The sequence below is a fragment of the Rattus rattus genome, chromosome 8, assembly GCF_011064425.1.
Source record: "Rattus rattus isolate New Zealand chromosome 8, Rrattus_CSIRO_v1, whole genome shotgun sequence".
NCBI classification, from domain to species: Eukaryota; Metazoa; Chordata; class Mammalia; order Rodentia; family Muridae; genus Rattus; species Rattus rattus.
The window spans coordinates 74,345,950-74,372,039 of NC_046161.1; the positions used below are offsets into that span (position 1 = coordinate 74,345,950).

Genomic DNA, 26,090 nt, shown 5'->3' on the forward strand with positions numbered 1-26,090 from the left:
GCACATGCTAACATACAGGTGCTTGCACACTGGTGCTCACACAAGCATAGGAGTATTGAAAAATGAATCAAGTTCTGGAAAGGTAGTAATCAGTTAGTAAATATGAATTTACTAACTGTTACTTCTTGTTAACTGTACTGATTGCCAATGTTTTGTAACCATGGTAGTGCTCCAGTGGTGTTTGCAAAGATAGAATGTTATGGTTGTAAATTGGTGTAACTTCACTAGAGGACAGTTGAGCACTGATTGCACATGGGAACCAGACTCTACTTCAGAAGTGTTTATTGGAGATAGTTTATTGTGGGGACAGACCAAAAAGTGCAACATAGAGGGGTTGAGTTAAATGAATTGGACTTTCATGGAGTAGGATTATTTAGGTTTTTGATGGCACACTGACCAAAAGGTTCCTGTTTCCCCTTTCTGTGCTGCTCTGTAGCCGCTTATGGAGCTATCAAACACTTTCCTCTTAGGATTCTATTGGGAGCAACACTTGTTATCTATAATTAGAAACAGGGGGGCTGGAGAGATGGCTCAGTGGTTAAGAGCACCGACTGTTCTTCCAGAGGTCCTGAGTTCAAATCCCAGCAACCACATGGTGGCTCACAACCATCTGTAATGGAATCCGATGCCCTCTTCTGGTGTGTCTGAAGACAGCTACAGTGTACTCATATACAAAATAAATAAATAAATCTTTAAAAAAAAATAATTAGAAACAGAGTAGCTCTCATGAAAACAATGACTGTAAAGCTTAAAAACCAAACCAAGCCAAAGCAAACATGTCTAAGGTGTTTTTAAAAAGTCTTTGATGTGTCCTATTAGTAATTTAGGAAAATAGTCATGATAAACAGTTTCTTATTCTGAAAAGGTGATGTATAAACCCATAGCTATATGGTGTGGTGTGTGTTTTCCTAGAGGAAAGTAGAGGTAACAGGACTGTTTCCAGGCTGTCTGCCCTCAAACATTGTATAGCTCAGGCCTTCAGTTCTCAGATGCACTTCTGCCTCAGCCTCCCCAATGTTGAGGTTACACAAGTGGAAGAAGCCTGGTTCAGGCTCGTTCCATTAACGTGATTATCCCTAGTTCCATCCATGATGTTGCCAACCATAGGATTCCATGCTTTTACATGTCTGAGTTGTATTTCATTGTGTCTATGTACTGTTTTTATTTCCCCCATTAGTTGGTGTGCACTCTAGTTGTTTGTCTTATCTTGTGTCAATAGTTCTGTAATGAGCATGGGTGTGCATGCATCTCTGGCAGCTGCTTTCATATACTTTGGATAGGAGCAATTGTATCGTCCTGTTTTAAGTTTTGGAAAAATCTCTTACAGTGTTTCTGAAATGGCCGTAGTAATTTAGAGTGTGCCTTTGTCTGCATCCTTGCTATCATGTATTCATCTTCCTAATGCTATTTTGAGAACATCTCACTGTGATTTTGATTTATATTTCCTTTGTAATTAGTGGTGCTAATCATGTTTTCCCTGTACCTGTTAAACTATTTGTGTGTCTTCTTTTGCAAACTGACTAAGTCTATTGTCCCTGTTTCTGTTTCTTTATCAATTTGAGATATAAAATCTCATTTAGCCCATGCTGGCCTTGAACTTCCTATGTAGCTAAAGATGGTCTTCCTGCCTCTGCCTCTCCAATGCTGGGATTGTAGGCGTGAACTTCAGTGCCAGCCTAATGGACTGGATTATATCTGTGTTCACCACTGAGTTCCTTATGTATTCTAGATATTAGCCCTTTGTTAGATAGTTGGCAATTTTTTCTCATATCTTTTAGGGTGTGTGTGTGTGTGTGTGTGTGTGCTTTCAGTATCTTGTGTGTAAAGTCCATTGCTATCTATCTATATCATTTGGAAGGAAGTCTCTCCTCTGCGTTTGTTTGTGCATGTTTTATAGAATTTAGATTGTATATTGATGTTTTTGTTTAGAAAATTTTTACATGTTGTCAGAAAAAAATTTATGAATGTGACTGTTTTGCCTGCCTGTATATCTGTGCATCATTGGCTGCCAGTGCCCACAGGGATTAGAACTGGCAGAATTGGAGTTGTAGATGGTTGTAAGCCACCATGTAGATGCTGCAAATTGAACTCAGGACCTCTTACCCTCAAAACCATCTCTCCAGTCCTATCTGTACTCTTGTGCTTGTTGGCACTGTATTTTCCCTGCATCATTCCTCTAGTGTATATTCTTAGCGCTTCATTCAAACATGTTACCTGGAGCAGGGCACTTGGGATGCTGAGGCAAGATGATCCTCAGTATGAGGGCATCAGAGACAACACAAAGATTCAGCTTCACAAAACCAAACAAGGGCTGAAATGATAGCTGCACTGCTAAAGGCCAAAACACAGACTTCCAGAGGACTAGAGTTCCGTTTCCAGCACCCACAGTAATCAAAACCATCTCTTGAGCTAACCCTTTCTCACACTCACTGATGAAAATGAAACAAAGCATAAAATTACTTGCCTGTAGAAGTGTGAATTTAGTTTATTTCCAGATTTTTTATTCTGTTGCATTGTTCTATTAGTTGAAGTTTTGCTATTTATTGTGCTTCCATGCTGTGACTTTGAAGTATATTTTGAAGTTAGAAGGTAGATAATTTTGTTGTTTTTTCTTAAACAGGGTTTCTCTGTATATCCCTGGCTGTCCTGGAACTCTGTAGACCAGGCTAGCCTTGAATCCCTGAGATCCTCTTGTCTTTGCCTTCTGAGTGCTGAGAGTAAAGATATGTGCTCTCACCAGTAGAGACATTCTTAGCCCTCAGTGCTTTTCATTTTAGCAAACAGAAGCTTAAGGAAGTTACTAATTTTTGCCAAAGTGTTAGTTTGTGATTTGAGCGTAGCCAGTGTGATTTGTAAGTTTTATTTCTGACCTTAAATTTCATGTCATAACTTGAGAATTACTTTACATAAAAGCCATAATTTCTTTTTTCTCTTGCTTTGAGGTAGGACAGTCAGTCCGTGTAGTGACATTTCTCATATTGAGTCTTTTTGTATGTATGTTTAGTTTGCATGCTTGTTACAGTTCCTTACTATGTGAAGTTTTTTGTTTTTTTTTCAGCTTGGTAATTCCATCAGCACACCTCTAAAACGTCGTAAAGTAAACACTCATGGAACTTTAATTCCCGTTCCATCTTTAAGCTGCCAAGACTTTGGCAGTGTCATTTTAAACTGCCGAAGTATACGAGTTGGAACACTCTTCCGACTGTTGGTAGAGCCTGTAATTGTAAGTATGTTCTTAAACTGTTGCTGTACCGATAACAAGAATCAGATGCCACTGATACAGTCAATCAGTGTATTTAAAGTTTGCTCAATTAAATTACTGAAGTTAATATTTAAAATTTCAGATTTTCTTACGAATATATAAATAATAACCCATTAAAAACTGGTGGATGTGTAGGTAGAACATAAATTCAAGTGGTATTAGATTTATTGTAGGAATCTGTAAGAATGTGTATGACTCATACTTACAGTTAAGTTCTGTCGTTTGTATTTTACTGTACAGTTTGGGTACCCCTTGTCCAAAATTTCAGAATTCTCCGAAGTCTGAAAACTTGGGCACTGACAGGAACTTAAAAGATTTGTATTGCTGGATATGGTGAATATACTCTATCTAAGCCAGATGGACTGGTGTATACTACAAGCCGGATGGCAGCAGGATCACCAGGAAGTTGGGTGTGGAGGCGTGGTTACAAGCAAGCAAATAAAACAAACCAACTTGGATGAGAGGCACATTCCTCAGTCTCATGCGTTGGTTTTAGGGGAGGAGTTCAGTGGCGGGCCTCATGCTTAGCGTGTGCTCAACACTGTAGATTCAGTCCTCAGTGCTGCCTGGGAGAAAGGCTTAGATTTTGGAGGATTTAAAATTTTTTATTTTTAGATCAGGGATTTTTTTTTTTAAAGATTTATTCATTTATTATATATAAGTACACAGTAGCTGTCTTCAGACACACCAGAAGAGAGCATCGGATATCTTTACAGATGGTTGTGAGCCACCATGTGGTTGCGGGGAATTGAACTCTGGACCTCTGGAAGAGCAGTCAGTGCTCTGAGCCACTGAGCCATCTCTCCCAGCCCTAGATCAGGAATTTTTAACCACTAAAGTCTAAGAAAATATTCCACACGAACATCTCTAAAATATGAACCTCCTTTGGTCCTCAACATTTTAGAATTTTGGTTAAAGAACGCGTAGTCTGTGTTTGCTTCTCATGTATCTGTTTACTGCTGTTAATACATCTTATTCTTCGATGCCTATCAAAACATTTGCCTCCTTTTGATTCTCTTCATTTCTCTAAACATTCAAAATAACTTGATTGAGGTATATTAATTAGGCTTAATGTTAAGTGCTCTCCACATTGAAATAATTAGACAGTTAAACCATTTTATAACCACCAATAACGATTCAGGAGAAGAACGTCAGGGGTGCTACAACCACTGGGTAAAAGGTACCCATTCACTTTAAGTATCTCTGCTTGGATTATCTCGTTATGAACACACAAATACGGAAACAGAGCAAAAGCCTAGGGCCACTGCTGAGGCAGATGATTAATAAAATGAGCAGTGAGGCCGCCTGGCACTTACGGGGCCATAGCATAGGGTCAGCACGTCATCCATGTGCTACAGTTCCTGAAAATGTATGGATTGGATTTGGAAACAAGGAAACACGCCTCTAGAAGATTGCATGGTGTATGCAACTTAGATCCATAAAGTCATGTCCTGACGAATAGTCAAGTCAAGTCTGTAGTACATTATGGTATGTAATATTGACAGAGGAATGACTGAGGGAACGTTAAAACAAGGCTTGATAGAAATGTAAGTATAACTCTATATGGAAGAAGTTAAACTTGATCTCTTAGATTTGCGATGATGTTTTAGTTGTGTAGGAAAATGTGCCTGTGTTTAGAAGCTTCATGCAAAAAGATTTAGGGATGAAGTAATGAGTGCTGCCTGCTTTATGGCTTTTTTTTTTTTTTAGTAAAAATATAACTTATAAACAATAATATAGCAGATAAATGAAAATATTATCAGTTAATGAATCTAGGAAAGAGATTTCTTTCAGGTAGGTGTTCACTGTAATATTCTGTCAACTTCTCTGTAATAAGTTCAAAATAGCAGAGTTTATTTTGTGTTTTGTTTGTTTAGGGTGGATATTTTATCTTAGGTTTAAGCACATGGTATATGACTCAGTTTTTCTGCCCTTTGTATTCTTATGGACTGTATATACCATTTAGAATATATAGAACAAAAATTTTAATAAGTTTATTATCAATACTAACTTGTCTTTTTGTTTTTAAAGTTTTCTTTAGAGTTAATCAAGATACGTCTAGATGGTAAGCTATTTTTTGTCTGTTCATGCACTAAAGTTTATCTATACTGATCCATTTTTATAGTAATAAATATTTGTTTAATTAATTATTACATTATATAAAAGGGCTTCGTGTAATTTCATTTTGGGATGCAACTAAGCCTAATATTTTAGGGTCTCCTCTTTATTTGGAAAAATTATGTTTTATAAATGCAGTTCTTAAGAATAGTATAGAGTTTGGTAAATTATTAATTTTAAGCTTGTATTTCCTCTATTTTTTGGTTTGTCGCCTTAAAAATTTGCTCCTTTTCCCTTTTTCTCTGTTTCCCTCTAGGACCAGATTCTGTAGAGATTATTTTAAATACCTCTGATCTAACTAAATGTGAATGGTGTAATGTCCGCAAATTACCAGTAGTGTTTCTCCAGGCAATACCAGCAGTTTATCAGAAGCTGAGCATGCAGCTGCAGATGAGCAAAGAAGATAAAGTTTGGAATGATTGTAAAGGAATAAACAGGATAACGAGTAAGTTTTATAGACAGATTGCAGTTAAGATAGAAGAACCTCTTCCGAACAGCAGAGTAGGAGTTTCTTAGACAGTGGGGTGTTTTATTAGTGTGTCATGAGCAGTCGAAGCAATGGCATTCAGGTCAGTCAGTACGTATTTCATTGGGTAGTAATGTGATTTCCTTACATGAATGGATACAACAGCCCCTGAGGAAAGGCCAACAGAAAGTAGAAGGATGGGGGTAAAACCTAGGTTTACCCATTTAGAAAGGTTGCAAACCGGTTAAACGCCAAGAATCTGAAGTCTGTTTCACTTAAATAAAATGAATTTAACTGATGTGGCTGCTGAGTTAGGTTTGTCTGAGGAACTGTAACTAGAAAAATTTGAAGGACGTAGAAGAGGTCTCTATTCCTTAAATAGATATAGTTCTTCACTTTGTACCGCAGCAGCACAGCTGTTCATATACTGAGTGCATTGGGGCTGGGGAGGTGGTTCAGTGGTCAAGATCACTTACTGCTCTTGCAGAGGATATGGGTTGTTTCCTAGCACCCACATGCAGCTCACGATTATCTGTAACTTCAGTTCTGAAAGATGTAGCTCTCTTCTGGCCCTTCTGTGGGCACCAGATACACAGTCCTGCACAGACATACATGAAGACAAACACAAACAACAAAAGTGGTTTATATAAAAAATTACATTTTAGCATTAATTGTAGCTTCAGCTTAGCATCCAGGAGATGCTGCCATCTCTGCAAGGATTTATACGTTAGTGAACAGTGGCTTTGCAGGTCCACTGTGTGTAGGTTTCCTAACCTTCCTTGGCAGAGATGCTAATTGATATATTTTAAGATTATGATTTAGTTTCAATCCTTTGGGAATAGTGGTTTTCAACCTTCCTAATGCTGCCACCCTTTAGTCCAGTTCCTTATGTTATGATGACCCCCAACCATTGTTGTTGCTAATTCATGACTCTAATTTTGCTACTGTTGTGAATCATGATGTAAGAATCTGATATATTGGATATCTGATATGCAACCTGTGGAGGTTTAGACCCATAGATTTAGAATCATGTTTTAGAAGTACATTGTTTTTGTCTTTTAATAGCTTTGTTAATGAGTTATTTAGACCTGGTTCCTTTGGTAATAATTAATACTGCCCATTTTCCAGTATTGTGAATCCCCATGTACCAAATACTGTTATGAATATATATTCCAGAATCTAGATGATTACAGGTTGGTATTCTTATCCGCGCATGCAAATACACATATGCTTGTGCATGCACAGATATGGATAACAGAGGTGGTCAGCCTCAGATAGTGTCAGCTTTTTGAGACTGAGTCTTTCAGTGCTCGAGATTTAACATGTGGGCTAGCCTGGCAGGTCTACAACCAGAGAGATCTGCCGGTCTCCGAGTCTTTTATGTGGGTTTTGGGGATCAAACTGAGGTTCTTTCTCATGCTCTGCTGGCACACACTTTACTGACTGAGTTATCTCCCTAACCCTCTTTTGGCCTTTTCTCTTTAGAGAGTGTTTCAGTACTTGCTGTATAGCCCAGGTTTTCCACAGACTCTTGGCAATCATCCTGCCTTCACTTTACAAGTGCTGGAACTAAAGGCAAAGTCCCCAGACCCATCACTTGTTGGAATGCGGTAACGCTGTCTGCTTAGTCTGTTGAGTCTCATAGCTATCTTTCTTTCTTTCCAGGTTTAGAAGAACAGTACATTATTTTAATTTTTCAAACTGGCCTTGATCATCAGGCAGATGTGGTCTTTGAAAGTATCATTACTGACATTGGTATAAGAAATAATGTTTGCAACTTTTTTGCAAAAATTCCTTTTGAAGAAGCCAACAGCAGACTTGTTGCCTGTACAAGAAGCTATGAAGAGAGCATCAAAGGAAACTGTGTGCAAAAAGAGAACAAAGTGAAAACTGTAATTACATTTTAAAATCTTACCATAATTTTAATAATTGGGTAATTCTGTTTGCTTTTTGTAAGGGATCAAACCCTGTTTGCTGGGAATCAAAACCAGGGCTTCTACATATGTTAGGCAGACATCTTGCCATGAGCCATACCCTCAATAATAATGAGTATTTTAAAATGAAATATTTAAATATTGCTCATTTTGATGTTAGTCTTCAAATTTTATTGTAAAGTCAAAGACATTTAAATTTTAAGACATGTGATGTAAGCTTTGGTCTCAGTTAGTTCCCTTTCTCCTGTCCCTTCACACTGCACTCACTGCTCACTCAGATTGTTCCCCTGTGTCCTGGAGCCGAAGGTCCCTGTGCACAGTGCATAGTTGTTTTGGCATAGTTGACATAGTTGAAGTAAGGAGCACACTGACTGTCAGCCTGCTTGCAGTTCGCTGTATAGACATGCCGCAGGGTTAGGCAGCGCTCAAGCCCCGGGCAAAGGACCACTGCACCATTTGTACAGCAACTCGGTTTGGCTGGTTTGGAGATTTGCTTAGTTGATTGGAAATAACTCTTTCAACCCGGCTACAAACTTAAATGTGGATGGTTTGAGGCATAATTTGATAAGGTTTATGTGTTTGTTTCAGGGTCTCGTTTATAAACTGATGGCAGACTGGCAGTCCTGCCTGTATTTCTGAGGTTCAGGAATTACACGTGTTCCCACATGCACTCAGCTGAAAACTTTGTTTTTGTTCATTTGCTTTGGTTTCTTTTTGTTTTTGTAGTTATTCATTTTTAAGATTATTCCTACTCTGTAGCTCTAGGTAGCCTAGGTCTTGCTATGTAGCCTAAACTTTGTAATTTGCCCACTTCCTACCCCCACTTCAAGGGCTAGGATTAGAGGTACACATCAGCATGTCTGGCAACTTTTTTTTTTCCTCTTTAATGCTCTCCTGGGCAATTATTCTTTATCTCCAGTGAGCTGTATATCCAGCCCCAAGACACCATCTTGATAACTGAACTAGACTTTCATACATGTCGTGCAAGGCAGGGACGAGGAAAAGAGAGAAAACTCTTTTGCAGAGATTTTTTAAAAAGGCAGGTAGAACGGACTCAGGTTTTCCTGTAGTAAGTGTTTAATTCATTGAACTGTATGTTTTAGCACCTGTGCCCAGCTCCCACAGACTGCCTAGTCTTTGCACTAACTTAGGTTTCCACTGTTATGAAAAAAACAAAACAAACAAACAAAACCACTTTAGGATTTGTTTTATTTTAGCAGTTCTTCAAATCTTACCAGTATGATTCAGTATGAATAGTAGACATAAGAAACTGAAAACCATTATGACATATTGTCTGGAGCTACTAGTGAAGCTAACCCCATTACTAGCTTTTTGTTGCTTATTTTTAAGCACCGCTCATCCCTTTCTTTGTAGATTGTTATTTTCAGGTTTGCTTTACTTATTTGTTTTTGTTTTTGAGACACGATATTGCTATCTAACCTTGGCTGTCCTCAAACTGCCCATGTCTCCTGAGTGCTTGGGCTAAAGGTGTGCATTATCCTTTGAGACACCTCTTCTGCCTTGTACTTGCTCTTTTTATTTAAAAGTTCCCAGTTAACTTCACAAGTTGGTTATTTTTTCTGCCAGGTGTCCTTTGAATCTAAAATACAACTTAGAAGCAAACAAGAATTGCAGTTTTTTGATGATGAAGAAGAAGCTGGAGAGAGCCATACAATCTTCATTGGCCCTGTAGAAAAGTGAGAAAATTCTTTTATGTTTTCAGTGCTTAAAAATGTCTGTTTCTGTGTTAAGTAATGTTTTCTTTCCCTTTATTATAGATTGATAGTATATCCACCACCTCCAGCCAAGGGAGGCATTTCTGTTACTAATGAGGACCTGCACTGTCTGAGTGAAGGCGAGTTTTTAAATGATGTTATTATCGACTTTTATTTGAAGTAAGTTAACTGACTTATAAGTAAATCTGACATTCTGCCATTGCATATCTTTTTAAGTCTTTGCTTCCTGAAATCAGACTTCTGATTACAATTTTTTGTCACTGTCATATGCCGTGGCACTCGAGAAGAGTGATCTACTCAAACATCCTCTCTAACTTGGTTTTGGCATCTTTAAAATGAGAATACGCTCTTCCAGAGGTCCCAAGTTCAATTCCCAGCAACCACATGGTGGCTCACAACCATCTGTAATGGGATCCGATGCCCTCTTCCGGTGTGTCTGAAGACAGCTACAGTGTACTCACATACATAAAATAAATAAACTTTTTAAAACGAGAATAAGGGTTGTGAGAGTTGAATGAGGCACTACATGTGAGATGGTAAGGAGCTGCCAGCACAGTTTTCCTAACTACTAGCCTGCTGTGTGTGCAGTGAAAGGGCGCATACCTGAGACAAGGTAAGACGCAGCCTCTTAGACCCGGGCTGGCGTCTTCTGGTTCCCAGATATTTGAGCTTATCTTTTAGCTCAAAATGTGTCAAAACCTGATTGTTGAAACCTGAAAAGTTGATTTACTAGCCCAGTGGTGGATTCACTTCACCTCACTGTGAGGGAAAGACGTCCAGGGATCTGATCCCCTCTTCTGGCTTCCAGTGGCACTCACATGCCCACAGAACATAACGTATGAGTAATATACTTACTTTCAATGTTGTTTTGGTGACATCTTAGCTCAGCTTGACTTGGATAGGAACACTTGGCAAGCATGTATGAAATCCTTACAGCTTTTATGCCTAATTGTTCCATAAAATTATTAGAAAGGATTGTTAAAATCTCTAGCTTGCTGTTTTTAAAGCCACCTGTATTTTGAAGTTCTATTGGTAGGAAAATATGCTTTTATACCTTGGGGATTGACCCTTAATCATTATGACCCTTCCTTATCCCTGATCTTCCTCTCTTGAGTCTGTTTTGTTGACAGTGTTGATATTTCTTTGCACTTTCATGGCAAGCACTTCAGCCTTTTATTTTTAACCCTTTAAGTCAATATGTAATATTTTGGAGTTACTACTCTGCTGCTCTCACTGCTGCTACTACTTCTTTGCAACAGAATTTCACATATCCCATGCTGGCCTCACTCTGACTGCACAGCTGAGGGTGACCTTGGGCCTGTGGTTTTCTTGCTGGATGGGATTGCAGACACGTGCTACCATACTTAGCTAGGAGCTGAAAACTTGCTTATATGGTGTTTGGAGAATAAACCCAGGACTTCATACATGCTAAGAAAGCACTCTACCAACCAACTTACCCTGCTATTTCTGTTTTATATCTCATGCTGAATCAATCTTAATTTTTATATCATATAATTTATAATCCTGACTTTATTCAGTACTCATTTATAGTTAAGTTTCCAGTTAAATTTGCATAATAAACCCTGATGTAAAACATGCAGTTAATAAAGGAAATCTAGGAAAATATATCATACTTTTAAATTTTTACTTATATTTCATGATACTTTTAGAAGTGAAACAAAAGGATAGTTTTTCTTGTTCTATGAGAGTTTTTTTTTTTTTTTTTTTTTTTAATTTGTGTGTGCACAGGCAGGTATGTGCACAGGTAGCTACTAAAGCCAGGAGAGTGCCCCAGGTCTCCTAGATCTGGAGTTATGGGGCCTTGTGAACCGCCCAAGTAGTTGGTGGGAACTGAGGAAATGCTTTTAATTGTTGATCTCTCCAACCTCTTGTTTCACTTGTTTTAGAAGGAAGGGATTTCGGGGCTGGGGAGATGGTCCAGTGGTTAAGAGTTCTTGCTCTGTAAGCAAGAGACCGCAGCTTGAACCCTCAGCTCTTCTACACAGAGCACATCCGCTTTCATTGCCTGTGATGTCAGCACCAGGGGAGTGCAAGCCGAGACAGATACACAAACCTTGTTGGCTAGTAATCAAGGCCATAAAAGAGTGACGGGGAGGATTAATTCTTTTAAAGCTACGGATTTGGGGACTAGAAAGATGGCTTAGCAGTTAAGAGCACATACTATTTTTGTAGAAAACCCAGGTTCACTTTCTAGTACCCACACGGTGGCTTACAACTATTTTTGACTTCTAGTTCAAGGGGATCCAGTACCCTTTTCTGGCCTCCTGGGGCCCCCGCATACACATAGTACACAAATAGGTAAAATACATACACATCTTATATATATAATAAAAACAAATGGTTTGTGTATATATAAAAGCATGGAATTTTTGTTTGCTTTTTGTTTATTGGGTGGGATGGGTTTTGTTGGGGTGCGGGCATCTTTCTTCTACTGTGTAGGTTTTGGGCATCAAACCAAGGTTGTCGGGCTCCATCCATACCTTTATTTGCTAAGCCATGTTGAGGTCAGAAGAGGTTGTTTTTGTGCATGTGTTTGTATGTGCATGTGCGCAAGGTTTTTCTCTCCTGTATTTTGGAGACCGGGCAGACTTGCTGTCTGCCAAGCTGGTCTCGGTTTCACAGCAATTCTCCTGTTTCAGCTTTTCCAAATGTTGGGATTACAAGTAGGGACCCACAAATACCTTATCCTCACCCCTTTTGAATAGTTCCTGTATTTAATTCAAATTTTGGAGTTTTTGAAAGTCTCACTCTGTCGTATAGCCTGCCTGGCATTGAACCTGGACTAAACAACCACAGAAATTTCTATATTCCTATCTCCTCTTGAGCATCAAGAAATGGAGCACAGACAGCAGTGCCCAACTTAGTTGATGTTTTTCAAAGTAGCTTTTGGCCAGCAAGAATAGTATGGTTTTCCTTTTAGGTATAGCTCCAGTCTTCTAAATAGTTTGCTATGTTATTCTGTTAGGAATATTACTGCAGAAGTCAATAACTGATTTAAACCGCCTGTTGAGGGATTATCTTTTATAATGCCTTTTGTAGGGCCTCAGTCTCAGAATTCTTTTAGGTTGCATCCTTTTTATTAAAGCTTGAGCTTTGGGCCAGAGAGAGCTCAGCAGGGGATGATGCTTGGCATGCACCGTGCCAGCCTGCCAACCCCGGTGTAAGCCCCAGAAGCCGGTGTTCCCACACAAAACAAAGCACTTCCGCAGCAAATTTGTCTCCACATCCATATTTTGGTGTGCATGTTGCTGTCCTCCAGTATAATAATAATAATAATAATAATAATAATAATAATAATAATAATTTTTTAAAAACTTGAGCTTTGAAATTATCAAATGGTATAAAGTAAAAGGCTTTTTGAGAAGAACAGACCTCTTAAGTATTTTGTGTTTCTGTGTAAGATTTCACACGACAAGTTTGAAACATAAACAATTAAATTTATTAAATTATAATTTTCTTTTGCAATATAAGGGGTCATGGATGTTTGTTTTTGTAAGTCTCTCCAGCACAGTAGCAAGAAAAACAAGAATGCTTTTTTAAAAAGATTTATTCACTTTACAAACTACTATCAGCCGTTCTTCTCTTCCCGAACCCCTCATATAAGTCTTCCCCCATTCGACTTCCCCGTTCCTTTTGAGAAGGGGTAGCTCCTCTCTGGGTGGATTCTTAGATTTCTGTTTCAAGTGTATGAGTGTTCCCCTGCATGTTTGTGAACCGTGCAGACTGGAGCTGGAGTTGCAGTCGGCGGTGTGCTCTGGCCACCAACCCAGCTCTTGGCAGAGCTGCGCATGCGCTTACTGCTGAGCCAGCGCTTCAGCCGCAGGACTAGTTTCTTCCTCTGCACAGTATCCTTGCAATCCTTCTTGTTTGTCCTGTTCATAGCGGCCATTGCCTCTGCTCAGTCAGACTCTATCATGCAGTTTACTTTCCATCCATTACTTAATTAGCATTTCTGCCAATATTTTTCTATGAATGTTTCTATAAAATATTTCTGTATACTTAATTTTCTGGCTTAGGGTTTGTTTTAAAACATCTTTTAAGTCATAGTTTTAGTTCTAAAACAGACCACTTTAAATTTCCTAAAGATATTTTGGTGACATTAAGTAAACTTCATTTCTAAGATAGTGATTATGTTGCCAAATAAATGACTATTTGTGTATTGAGTGTACTGTGATCTATTATAATTGTTTTTTCCCCTAAAATAGATACTTGGTGCTTGAAAAACTGAAGAAAGAAGATGCTGACCGAATTCATATATTCAGTTCTTTTTTCTATAAACGCCTTAATCAGAGAGAGAGGAGAAATTCTGAGACAACTAATCTGTCGTAAGTCAGATTCTTAATTCCTTTAGTACTTTATGCCTTAGTACCCATGGGTTTTAGTTCCCCATCTCACATGAGATATCAAGATGTTTATGTCCTGTGAGTGAAATGCTGTAGTATATGCACATGACCTGTATATTCCTTCATACACGTCATTTCTAGCATACTTATAATGTGGTATAAATGTTAGATACCTGTGAAGCTGTGCTTTTCAGTGGGTGGTGACAAGGAGAAGAGCGTGTCAGCCTCAAAATGTTTTCTCAATATTTGAATTCATGGATGCAAAATGATAATTAAAAACAAAGTCCAACAAAAACCCCACAGACCTCTGTGTTACACTTTTGTTTCTTGAATCTTCTACTAGGAACAGCACACCAGCTCAGGTTCAGTTTTATTCTGTGTGGATGTATATACTTTTAGCTGCCCTAAAATAATCTTCCACTAGTTTTAAGGGATAACTTTAAAAAAAAAATCATTTTACTTCTATTGAGCAACATCTTTTATTCCTGTTCATCTCTCAAAATAATACTATTAATTATACCCTGATACTTCATAACAGCTAGAATTCAGAGGCTGTAGGTCTAATACATAGAACAGTGGAGCCCAAAAGGACTCACTTGTATATCTTAGATGGTGATGAGACCATCGCTGTTGTGCTTTGCTCTAAGTGTTCCTTCAGTGATGCTGACACAGGAGACTCGAACCGGTTTTGTTTTCTCTTTGTGGACTGGGCACTGAGCCACAGCCTTGGCTTGTACTGAGCAAACCGTTGCTCTCTACCACTGAGCTGCATCCCAGCCATAAATCTGTAGTTTTGGCTTGGTCTTGGTTCTTTTTTTTCTCCCCCCTCTTGAGACAGGGTTTCTCTGTGCAGCCCTGGCTGTCCTGGAACTTACAGAGATCTGCTTGCTTCTGCCTCCTGAGTATTTAGGAAGGTGTATGCCACCACTGCCTAACATTTAATTTGTACTTTTTTTTTTTTTTTTTTTTTTCGGAGCTGGGGACCGAACCCAGGGCCTTGCGCTTCCTAGGCAAGCGCTCTACCGCTGAGCTAAATCCCCTAATTTGTACTTTTAATAAGCTCTTAGAATGATTGTTTTCAGACAAGTTAAGGAAATTCTATTCTGCTATCACACCTGAATTCTTTACAACTGGCATTCAGGTCTTACTTGATTACTTTAATTGATTAAAAGATTCAGGAGTTAGCACATCATCTTGTAATAACATGTGCTTTTTGGGGTTGCTATGCCAGATATAAATTATATTTTCTTCTATTTAAGAATTTCTTAAATTTTTATTGTAGACTTGAAATAGATTGACTACAGTTCATAATTTATGGTGTTGCTTTATTTTCAAATAGTGCATATTTTACTTGATCCCTTCCTTTCAGTTACCAGTAAATCATGCATTGTTAATTATCTCTCAGTATAGTTCTATTAATAGCAACACTGCACCAGTTAGATGGTAGAGGCAAAAAGAGGTTTCATGCCTTCCCTTCCTGACGTCATCTAAGATATTGTGCTCATGAGTCTGGAGTGATGGCTCATAGAGAGCACTTAAGTGTTCTTGCAGGCAGAGGGCTAGGGTTTGGTTCCCAGCTTTAAGCTTCAGTTTGTTAGATCATCAGGTGAAACTGTGTGAGGTGTTACAGCTGAATCCTCTCGTCACACTCACTGCTTATAAGCTATAGCTGCAATGACCCAGAAGGTGATTAATCTCTGTCTTTCAGGATACAACAAAAACGGCATGGGAGAGTGAAAACATGGACCCGGCATGTAGATATTTTTGAGAAGGATTTTATTTTTGTACCCCTTAATGAAGCGTGAGTAAAATTCTTTGTGAATGTGATGATACACACACACATTTTTAAATGAAGGATTTGTTTTAAAACATCTTTCTGAAATTTGTTCTCTGTATTAAAAATAGTTATGAAAGTAAACACGATTTTCTACTGAATCATAAAATAAAGAATTTTACAGAATATATTGGATAGCTTACCTAATCTTATTTTATTGGTCAAAGTACAAGACAGTCATGTTCTACAAATGATGCTTGTATGATGCAGGGTTGTGTGTGGAGATTACCTTGTTTAGTAGGGAGTCTTTTAGTTTAAAGTCCACTCAGAGTTAACAGTAAAGGAGAAGGTGGCGGGGTCCGAGTTACTCAGCTGAAAGCCACGCTTTTAGAAGCAGTGGCTCCAGGGCTCCAGTGCTCCAGTAACGCAGTTCTGCTACTTCATTATTGTTGGATGGTGTTGATTACCCTACAGCTTTAGCATGTGATTAAGACTTGAGGATTTGTGTTTCTTTCTTTCTTTGCTTTTACTTTAAAAACCCATTTGAAAGAATTTGATTACTGGTTATGCTCTTGGGAATTCTGAGGTAGAGGTGGTTTGTGAGTAAAAGGTAGCCTTGTTTGGCAAAAGAGGTTTTTGTTTTCTGGCATGCACAGTGACATTGTACTCTGCTTAGACAAATTAAGAAATGCCTTGACTCTGTCCCATTGTTCTCTCTTTATGATTGGAGTAATTAATGTTGACTGAAATTAGAATAGTGCAGGGCTGTTTCTATGTAAAAAGTCTTGCTGTGTCACCCAAGATTGTAAATTGCAAATGTGGACTCATTATCCATTCTTCCTTTTCTTTTTGTAAAGCAAATTCATTTGTAATATGAGCAAACCTTTTTTCCCAAATGTTTTAGTCATACAAGGATCACTTCAGCACAATAATTTGAGGTTAATTTGAACAAGTGTAGTAGGATCCCCTCTTAAAATAGATTGTTTTGGGGTCTCAGTAGCAGGCTGCTTGGCTAGTTTTTGGAAGGCCCTCAATTCTATTCCCAGCACTACTGTGTGTGTGTGTGTGTGTGTGTGTGTGTGTGTGTGTGTGTGTGAGAAGGGGTGTTTTTTTTTAATTAGGAGTTCATCTCCTAATTAAGTCAGATATCAGTTATAGCTTCAAAGTACAACTTGAGACTGAATTTTTTATGCATAGTATAATAAAATTCACAATCAAGTTTAAATTTATTCTGCATACTTAAATTCCTTGAGTAGCACAAACCTCTTAAAACAAAAGAGGAATATTGTTTGTAAGATCAGAATAACAAAAGTGTTAAGTTGAAATATAATTTAGGTCATGTATAAGTTAGGACTACTATGATCACTATCTATGTCCATGGACCTCAAAGTGACATAAAAGTGGTGGAGAACCAGCAGAGTTGGGGGTCAGTGCAGGATTCTGCACCTTTGCATTGATGGAAAACAGTCTGTAAATTTCTAGTCTTACTTTTTTACAAGGTTAAAGCCACATACTAGATAGGCCACCATTGATTTGTCATCTGCTTCATTTTAGTCATGATTTTAATCTTTGGGGTTTTTTTTAGATAGTCTCCATATGTAGCTAACCCTAACCCTGACTGGCCTGGCTCTCTCTCTCAATAGACTAAGCTCCTTGAACTCAAAAGACCTACCTCTGCCCCCTGAGTGCTGGGATTAAAAGCATGTACCACCATACCCTGCTTGCTGCTATTTTTTTTTTTTTTTAAGATTTATTTTTATTTTATATGTGTGTTTGTGTGTGTATTTATATGCGCCACTGCTGCCCTTGGAGGTCAGAAGAGGGCACCAGATTCCCTAGAACTGCAGTTAAAAGTGTTTGTAAAATGCCATTGGGTGCTGGGAACTGAACCCTGGGCTCTTAGGCAATGAGCCATCTCTCTAACCTCATGGTGCAGTTTGGGTTTTTTTGTTTGTTTGTTTGTTTGGGTTTTTTGTTTGTTTGTTTGTTTGTTTGGGTTTTTTGTTGTTTGTTTGTTTGTTTGTTTTTAAGCCCTGTATTTTTGAGGTTAGAAGTGATCATATGCCTCAGTATTGTTCGTTAAGTTAGTAGAAAAGAAAGGCATTTTGCCTAGTTTTTAAGTGAGGCAACAGGAAATGTATAACTTCTCATAGTGGCCTGAATAGAGAATAGTAGAGCTGTCCAACCACCCTCACGATGTTGTGTCTTAGTTCATAAATACTGGTTTTCAAGATTTCATGTAGTCCGCGATGTCCTCAGACTTGATTTGTAGCCACAGATGACCTTGGACCTTTGGTCCTATTTCCACTCAAGTGTTAATCCATGCCTGGTTGTATCATCAGTTTTTGAAACACACTTGTACATTTATCATTTTTAAAACTGAGGTGGAACTTAGGATTTTCTGTATCTTAGATATTGAACTGAGGGCGTTGACATACTGTTTCTTCTGATTTAGCCTGACCTAAGACCATTGTATACTAATAACTAATTCTTAAGAATAGGCCTTTTGATTTGTCTGGGGATGGGTTTTTTGTTTGATGTTTAGGTTGTTTGTTGTTTGTTTGTTTGTTTGTTTGTTTTTGAGACAGAGCCTCATTCTGTAGCTTTGCCTTGCCTGGAATGTGCTGTGTAGACCAGGCTGGTCTCAAACTCACAGAGATCAGCCTGCTTCTGCTGCCTTAGGTAACACCCCACCTGGCACCCTTTGACCTTTTTACTACTAAGAACAAAACCAGTCTTTGTGATCTTTGTATGTTTTCATGTTTGTATGTATGTATGATCTATGAATGTTTTCAGAAGAGACAATACTGCTCCTAATACTGCCTTGAGAGTCATCTAATACAAACCAATAACAATAAAACATTATCTAATGATGCCATGGTGTTCAGGTTAGGGATATAGCTCAATGGTAGGGTACTTGCCTAACATGGCCAAGGCCTTGGGTTTGAGCCATAGCAGTGGAGAAAAAATGTTTTCTATTGAGGGAAATATTTCTGGGCATCTTACTACATGACAGATATTCTACTCACCTAATAATCCCCTTTCATCTATAGCCTGTTCATTGCATACTATGGTTAATAAATATGTTATTAGGGAATGTTGGGCTACATAGCTTTCTTTTTCTAGTGAACTATACTGTCGCTAGCCACAATACCTGAAATAGCAACATGAGCTGCACTTGATAGTTAGAACTCCTTACATCGAGAATTTATAATAGCTAGATTAGATAGATATACCGTTTTCATTTAATATTAACATATTCACATTTCAGCATAGCATAAGATTAAGGATTAGGTATATAGTTTTTAATAATAAGCCTGTCTTTAACAGTTGAAAGAGACATGATAAAGAATTCGAATGGCTTCTGTAAATGAAAGTATGCAGAAGATTATTTGCAAGAATGAATTTAATACTCTTATAACTAACTAATTACATTGTAATAAAATAATAATAATAGGTACTATAATAATAATTAGGTACATAATCCGACAATACCCCCCAAAATCAGTGGACATTGTAGTATGTTAGCACTGATGATAAGCAAATGACAATAATTAGAAACAAGAATTTCAAAAGACCAGTGTTTCACAAACTTATGAAAGCCATTTCAATTGATAATTTTTGACAACCATGATGAGCTTTTCCAATGATATGTTCAGTAGTGTTGTTTGTTTTTACAGTGCACATTGGTTTTTGGCTGTTGTTTGTTTCCCTGGTTTGGAAAAACCAAAATATGAACCTAATCCTCATTACCATGAAAATGCAGTCATGCAAAAACCTTCACGTGCAGAGGACAGTTATGTTTCTTCTGCCAGTGAGGTGGATGCTTGTTCACAGAACTCTGCTGCCAAGCCTGTGATTAAGAAGATGCTACACAGAAAGCATTGCTTAGCTGTAACCGATTCGAGTGCTGCACAGGAAGACAGTGAGCCTTGTTACCGGAGAAACGCATACAGTGTGAAGTGTAGCATGAAAAAAAAAAATCATGCTGTCCATGAAAATGAAGAACCAAGCAACGGAGAATCTGCATGCCAGGAAATTTCTGATAGAACTGAAAGTGAGAATGGCCTCCAGGATGAATGCTTAAATTCTGCACATCATCCAGGTATGTACTCAAAATATTTTGAAAGGTAGAAGTGTTAAGGTTATTTATTTTCCTTGTCAGACTTACTGAGGTAGAATTTACTTAGGATAATATTAACTTAAGAGTACCACTTGTTTTATTAATGTATTTAGTCATGTAATCAATATGACAACCAACATTTAGAATCATTATTCAAAAAAAAAAAAAATCTGGTACCCCTTGTGCAGTGAGTCTCATCTCTTTACCCTAGCTGCAGAACTAGCATCTCTAGTCTGAAATTGAATGTGCCACTGAAAAATTCTTGTGTAACAGGTTGTAGACACATTAAAATTGTTATATACTGCTACCTTCCATATACGGCCTATATAAGATATATGTGAGAACTATTTTTGTGCATACTAAAAAGTACTGATTGTGCACTTGAAATGGGTGACTGTTACATGAATTTTATCACAGTTATTTAAAAAACAAGGCTGGGGATAGCTCAGTGGAGAGAATACAAGGCCTTGAATGTGGCTGTTAGTACCAGCAGTAAGATATACCGTTTCCTTTTGCACAGTAATCTTACACATGCATGCACCAGCTGCAGAGCTTCCAAGGCTCCTTGCGGGTTGTTTGGTCAGGCAGTTTGTTTGAAGATGGCCTCGAAACCCCAGTGGAGACTACCGTACAATACTCTTCTGTGTGGGTTTCATAATTAACATGTCCATTCATCGTTTCTCGTAGTTTGTATGCTTGCTTGCCTTTCACGTGTGAGCCTACATTAATTATATATCTTTTTAATTAAAGGCAAGGAAGGTCTGTGAAGCTAGTATCTCAGACATTTTTTTTGTTGTCTGTGTAAATGAGAACACTAATTCTGTTTTTGTTTTTGGTTTTGTTTTATCTTGCTTTAATCCAGTGCTGGCCAATTCTCACGTTTGAGAAGTGCTCTAAAGTGGCACGGTTGTTTTGTTTTCTCCCATTGAGGTTTCATAGATTTTATCAGCTGCTTTGAGGAGCTCAATGGCTCAAAAGTATGCTTTTTCCTGCCTCTGAGAGAATGACTGGTTGGTCTTATAAATGATGGTTTATGAAAGGCTAGGAGCTTATGAAACATTTGTGCCTTGGTGACTGCCTGACTAGCTCAGTTCTATTTGAAATATAGTTCAAAAGGACTATCTTAAATAGTTCGTGTAGTTACAAGTGTTTGCTAATGATGTCACGTAACATGCCACAGTAAATAAGTAGGTTTTGCAGCTGGACATGATGTAAAATAATCGACCAGACCGGGGACATGAGGAGCGTGTACACTTGAGATTTACAGTCACTCTCCGAGAGACACTGGGCTGTTGAGATGACTCATTGGGTAAAAGTGTCTGTCACCAAGGCTAACTTGAATCCAGTCCCCAAACCCAGATGTTGGAAGGAGATAACTGACTCCTGAAAATGCTTTGATCCACATACACAGAAGTATGTGTGTACACTTATGCATGTACAGTAAATAGTAAATGTTTATTTTTTAATGGATACTTTTTGTTTTTAATGGATACTTTTTGTTGGACAGGGCTTCACTGGGTAGCCCTGGCCAACCTAGAACTCACTGCTCAGACCAATCTGCCCTCAAACTCAGAAATCCCTTACCTTCTACCTCCTGAATTCTGGGATTAAAGGTGTACACCATTACACCCAACTAAAAAAAAAGATTTAATTTAAAATTACTTTCTCCGATCCAAATGTTAACCAATCCCAACCCTACTTAACTTCTAAGTTTCAGTGAAAATTGGACACATGCAGAGTGGTATTGCCATAGACTACAGTATATTTGGATGGATTTTGAAATAGTTTAATTGGTGCAAGGTAAATATTAATGTAACAGTACTCTCTATAGATATAAATGATTTACTTCTAGAAATAATATGATTGTATTGACTAATTTTTTTAAAAAGATTTATTTATTTATTATTTATGTGAATACACTGTAGCTGTCTTCAGACACACCAGAAGAGGGCATCAGGTCTCATTACAGATGGTTGTGAGCCACCATGTGGTTGCTGAGAATTGAACTCAGGACCTCTGGAAGAGCAGTCAGTGCTCTTAACCGCTGAGCCATCTCTCCAGCCCCGTATTGACTAATTTTTAATTGCCTTGGGATTTACACAGATGTTTTAGATTTAAACAAGTATAAAACACTTATTTCTGAGACATAAATTGAAGATGTTTTTGTGTGTGTGTGTGTGTGTGTGTGTGTGTGTATAATAAAAGGGTTTACTGTTGTGTTTAATTAGTTATTTAAGTGTGTCTTTCTGATTACTACATTTTGTTTTGGCTCTCCCTCAAGATATCTTATTTATATTAATATTTTTAACCCTTTATAGCTTTTAAACCTAGATTGAAGCAAACTTTTCTATCTAAAATACCTAAAAGTAATTTCTTTATGAAGTTTTAAAATGTTGTACACTATTTTAAACAATATTTGGTATATTGTTGTATTCAATATATTCAGTATGTTGTATTAAAGGTCTGACTCGGTTTTGGAATGAACTTTTTTTTTCAAGGCAGGGTTTCTCTGAGTCGCTCTGACTGTCTTGGAACTTTCTCTCTGTAGACCAGACTATCCTTGAAATCCCAGAGTCTCTGTCTCTGGAGTACTGGGATTCAAGGCATGCAACACCACACTTGGCTTAGGATGAACTTTTAAGAATGTTCATTTAAGTTTTACTGTAGGAGTCACTGACTTTTGTGATAGTTTATTCTATTGAAAATAGTAATATAAACAAATGTACTCAAATGGTAAACAGTTGGGGAATCCTGTTCATAATGTGACTATCACATTTTTCTTTTTTCTGATTTGTGCAAAAGCAAGTCTATTTGTACTCTTCTTATTTACCCTTTATTCTTTCCGAGTTTTCATAATTTTAATCTTAAAACTATAATTTATATCTGTATTCATGTTGTCTATGTTGTATGGTTTATAAGTTTTTGGGGGAATTTATGTTATGTAGACTTTTGTGGCTTTCTATTTAATATCGAGCGCCCACTGCAAACATATGTAACACATATCCTTACATATACTCAGATTTATACACAGATTTATATAACCTCTCTTTTTTTTCATAAATTTTGGGGCCTGAGTAGTAGAACGGTTATGTAATTTATATCAAATAACACTTTTATATTTGTTGTATTGCATGCTATAGCAGATTTTTTATTAGTGTCATTTATTACTAGCATTCATTTCCGTATTCTGTCCTATGGGTCATAGGCATGGGGTTTTTATCATACAGTGTTTCCTGTTGTTACAGATGCCTTAAGCAAAATCAGACTAAACTATGGTGATCAGTCAGCAGAAGGTGGAAAACTGCTTGAAGATGAGCTCATTGACTTCTCAGAAGATCAGGATGACCCGGTAAAATCTTGTTACAGAACCTAAGAACTAGCAGTGAAGGCAATGGTTCTTCTGGATTGGGGCTCTATTTCAAAACAAAACCAGTTTTCTAGTTAGAAGTTCCCAGGATACATTTATTAGTGTTGGTGTTGAAACTATGATGTAGGTGTTGAATTCTTTGTTTGTTTTTGTTGTTGTTGTTTTTCCTTATCTTCTTTCTTTTTTTTTTTCTTTTGTTGGATTTTTTTTTTTTTTTTTAATTTACATTTTATATGCTATCCCCTTTCCTGGTTTCCCCTCTGGAAACCTGCTACCCCATCTCCCCCCGCCCCCCTGTTTCTATGAGGGTGCTCCCCCACCCCCCCACATGCCCAATCCCTCCCGCCTCCCCGCCCTGGCATTCCCCTACACTGGGGCATCAAGCCTTCACAGGACCAAGGGCTTCTCCCGTTGATGCCCAACAGTGCCATCCTCTGCTACACATGTGACTGGAGCCATGGGTCACTCCATGTGTACTCTTTGGGTGATGCTTTGGTCCCTGGAAGCTTTGGTGGTCTGGTTGGTTGGTATTGTTGTTCTTCCAATGGGGTTGCAAACCCCTTCAACTCCTCCAGTCCTTTCTCTAAGTCCTCCATTAGGGACCCTGTTCTCAGTCCAATGGTTGGCTGTGAGCAATTGCCATGATGTGGCAGAGCCTCTCAGGAGACACTACATGAGGAAGTTTTAATACAAAGTTCATTTCTTGCATTGGGGACTGTATAGCTCAGTGTAGAGGGCTTGTTTACTATATACATGGCCCTCAGTTCAATGCCCAACATTGAATAAAAGAAAAAATTAATAATGTTTTCTTTCAAAGTATTTATGGGCTATACTTGACCTTTGAGCTAACGGCATCTGAGATTCAAGTGGTAAAATTTTCAATTATGTAGTACACATAATTGTAGTAAACGTAAGAACGGTAGAATTTTAATTTTTTCTACTTTTTCAGTATCTTTTTTCTTACTTTCCCAGTGCCTATTTTCTTGTTTTCCAATTTAATGTACATTTATTATAAGAACAAGTAATATTTAATTAACATTATCATGGGTAAATTATACTGTTTTTTTGAATTTTACTTGCCCTAATAAATATCATAAACACTTAAATATAAATTATAGTTTTGAAAACAGTTTAAATTATGAAAAAGTTTATGAGAAACAAATTTTTAAAAATTTTCTTTCTAGAAACTGTTTTGTTTATTTATTTTGTGTAGGGGCACACTTGTACACCCCAGTGTGCTGGGGGGGGGTCAGAGTACAATTGCAGGTGTCCTTTCCTTTCACCATGTGGGTCCTTGAGAGCAAACTCCAATTTCTGATTTTAATATTAAGTGGACTTTCAGTTGAGATAGTGCTGAAGAGACTTGAAACTTTGTGCTGCACAGTGTACTTGGTGTGTTGTCCCGTAGTTGATAACATACAACTACTCTACATAGCAGGTACCTGCTGTAACCACGGGGGACTCAGAACGCAGCATAAGCCATGGCTGTAAACCATGGATGTAGGCTGAGGTTTGTTTAAGATTTCGAAGTTTTTTACAGAAGATTTTTTTTACATTTAAACTATGTATAGAGACTTTCCCTGATAGCAATATAATACACGTATCTAGAATTTGAAACAAAGTTGTGAGCATTGCTGTTCATCTTAGATTGGGTGCTCATTTGCTGGAGAAGAAAATAGCATTTTCCAGCCATATACTTACAAGCCAAGGGATAATTCAGAAATGACTTTAATAAGATTAAGTGGAAAGGAAAAACTATAGAATAAATCCATCTTTGCTACATGTAAACATCTGAAAGTTTATCCCGACACAAAAAGGCCTTTAGTGTTGCCAGGCTGGTGAGATAGCTTAGTGGGTAAAGCACTTGCCACACCTGCTGACAACCGAAATTGTATCCAGAACCCACATACATACATTTGGAAGAAAAGAAAACCAGCTCCACAAAGTTGTTCTTGACCTCCACATGTACACACACAATCACGATGAATAAATGAAGTCGAGTAACAGGCTGATCTGTCTGGGTCACTTCCCTCCCTGGACTAAAAGTGTTACCACTTTGTTGGAAGGAGTTTTGTCATGTGCAATGCTGTTTTCTTAGATTATTAGTTCTTTCAACAGTAGATGCTTGATAATTAACCACTTCTGTGTGTCAATCTTTTATAGGATGATAGCAGCGATGACGGACTCCTTGCTGATGAAAACTACAATTCAGAAATAGGACAGTGGCATTTAAAGCCTACTGTCTGCAAACAGTAAGCACTGACTACATCCTGAAAACCCTATGATTAACACACACACAATTCTTACTTAAGGAGAATTCACAAGTGCTCTCAGAGTCAGGGGAAAACGAGGGTATGCTATCTAGAGATCCAGCAGGGAGGTCATTTGTGTTTTCCACCTTGCACTTTTCCCAATGTGCTTCCACAGATGCATGCACACCTTCATGATGAACCATATAACTCTGTACATCATGGTTTCGAGGAGAGAGAACACTATATTAAAACAGTGATGTAAAATGGTGGTTCTGCTGGTTCCATAGCTGCTTTAAGAGGCAGAAGGTGACGAGGGCAGTCTTAGCCCACACACTTTGTGTGCTATTAGATCCTCACTCAGAAGCCCTCACAGTCAGATCTGACAGACTTCTAAGGACATTCAGATTTACACTCTGCCATGCTTTGTATCCTAGAGATTTCTGCATTTATTTGCATTTACAATATACTTCTATTGAATTAAAATTCTAAACATTAGCTCTGAGTAGCATATGCGTAGCAGTAAATATTATAATGGGTAGCCTTCTTAAGGCCAGACAACTCATGTTTTAAAATAAAATCTTGCCTAGAAACTACATTGTGTCATAAATGAATTCTCGTGGTTACCTGTTGGGTTGTCTGTACTAAGCTGTAATAAGGCTATTGGAGGCCAGTGGGATAGACAGCAGGTAAGGAC

The 26,090-nt window shown here is 37.9% G+C and overlaps 1 protein-coding gene across 4 annotated transcripts in view; it reads left to right on the forward strand.

Annotated features, from left to right (window-relative positions):
* The window catches only part of Senp6 (SUMO specific peptidase 6), a 76,152-nt gene that overhangs the window by 46,349 nt on the left and 3,713 nt on the right, over window positions 1-26,090 (forward strand). For all 4 annotated transcript variants that reach the window (XM_032909260.1, XM_032909261.1, XM_032909262.1 and 1 more), the window contains 11 exons: window positions 3,059-3,223; window positions 5,294-5,327; window positions 5,637-5,825; window positions 7,512-7,738; window positions 9,368-9,477; window positions 9,559-9,675; window positions 13,743-13,862; window positions 15,589-15,681; window positions 19,335-19,759; window positions 23,023-23,126; window positions 25,308-25,396. In XM_032909260.1, coding sequence (XP_032765151.1) covers window positions 3,059-3,223; window positions 5,294-5,327; window positions 5,637-5,825; window positions 7,512-7,738; window positions 9,368-9,477; window positions 9,559-9,675; window positions 13,743-13,862; window positions 15,589-15,681; window positions 19,335-19,759; window positions 23,023-23,126; window positions 25,308-25,396 — 1,673 coding nt within the window. The remainder of the gene's footprint in view (window positions 1-3,058; window positions 3,224-5,293; window positions 5,328-5,636; window positions 5,826-7,511; window positions 7,739-9,367; window positions 9,478-9,558; window positions 9,676-13,742; window positions 13,863-15,588; window positions 15,682-19,334; window positions 19,760-23,022; window positions 23,127-25,307; window positions 25,397-26,090) is intronic.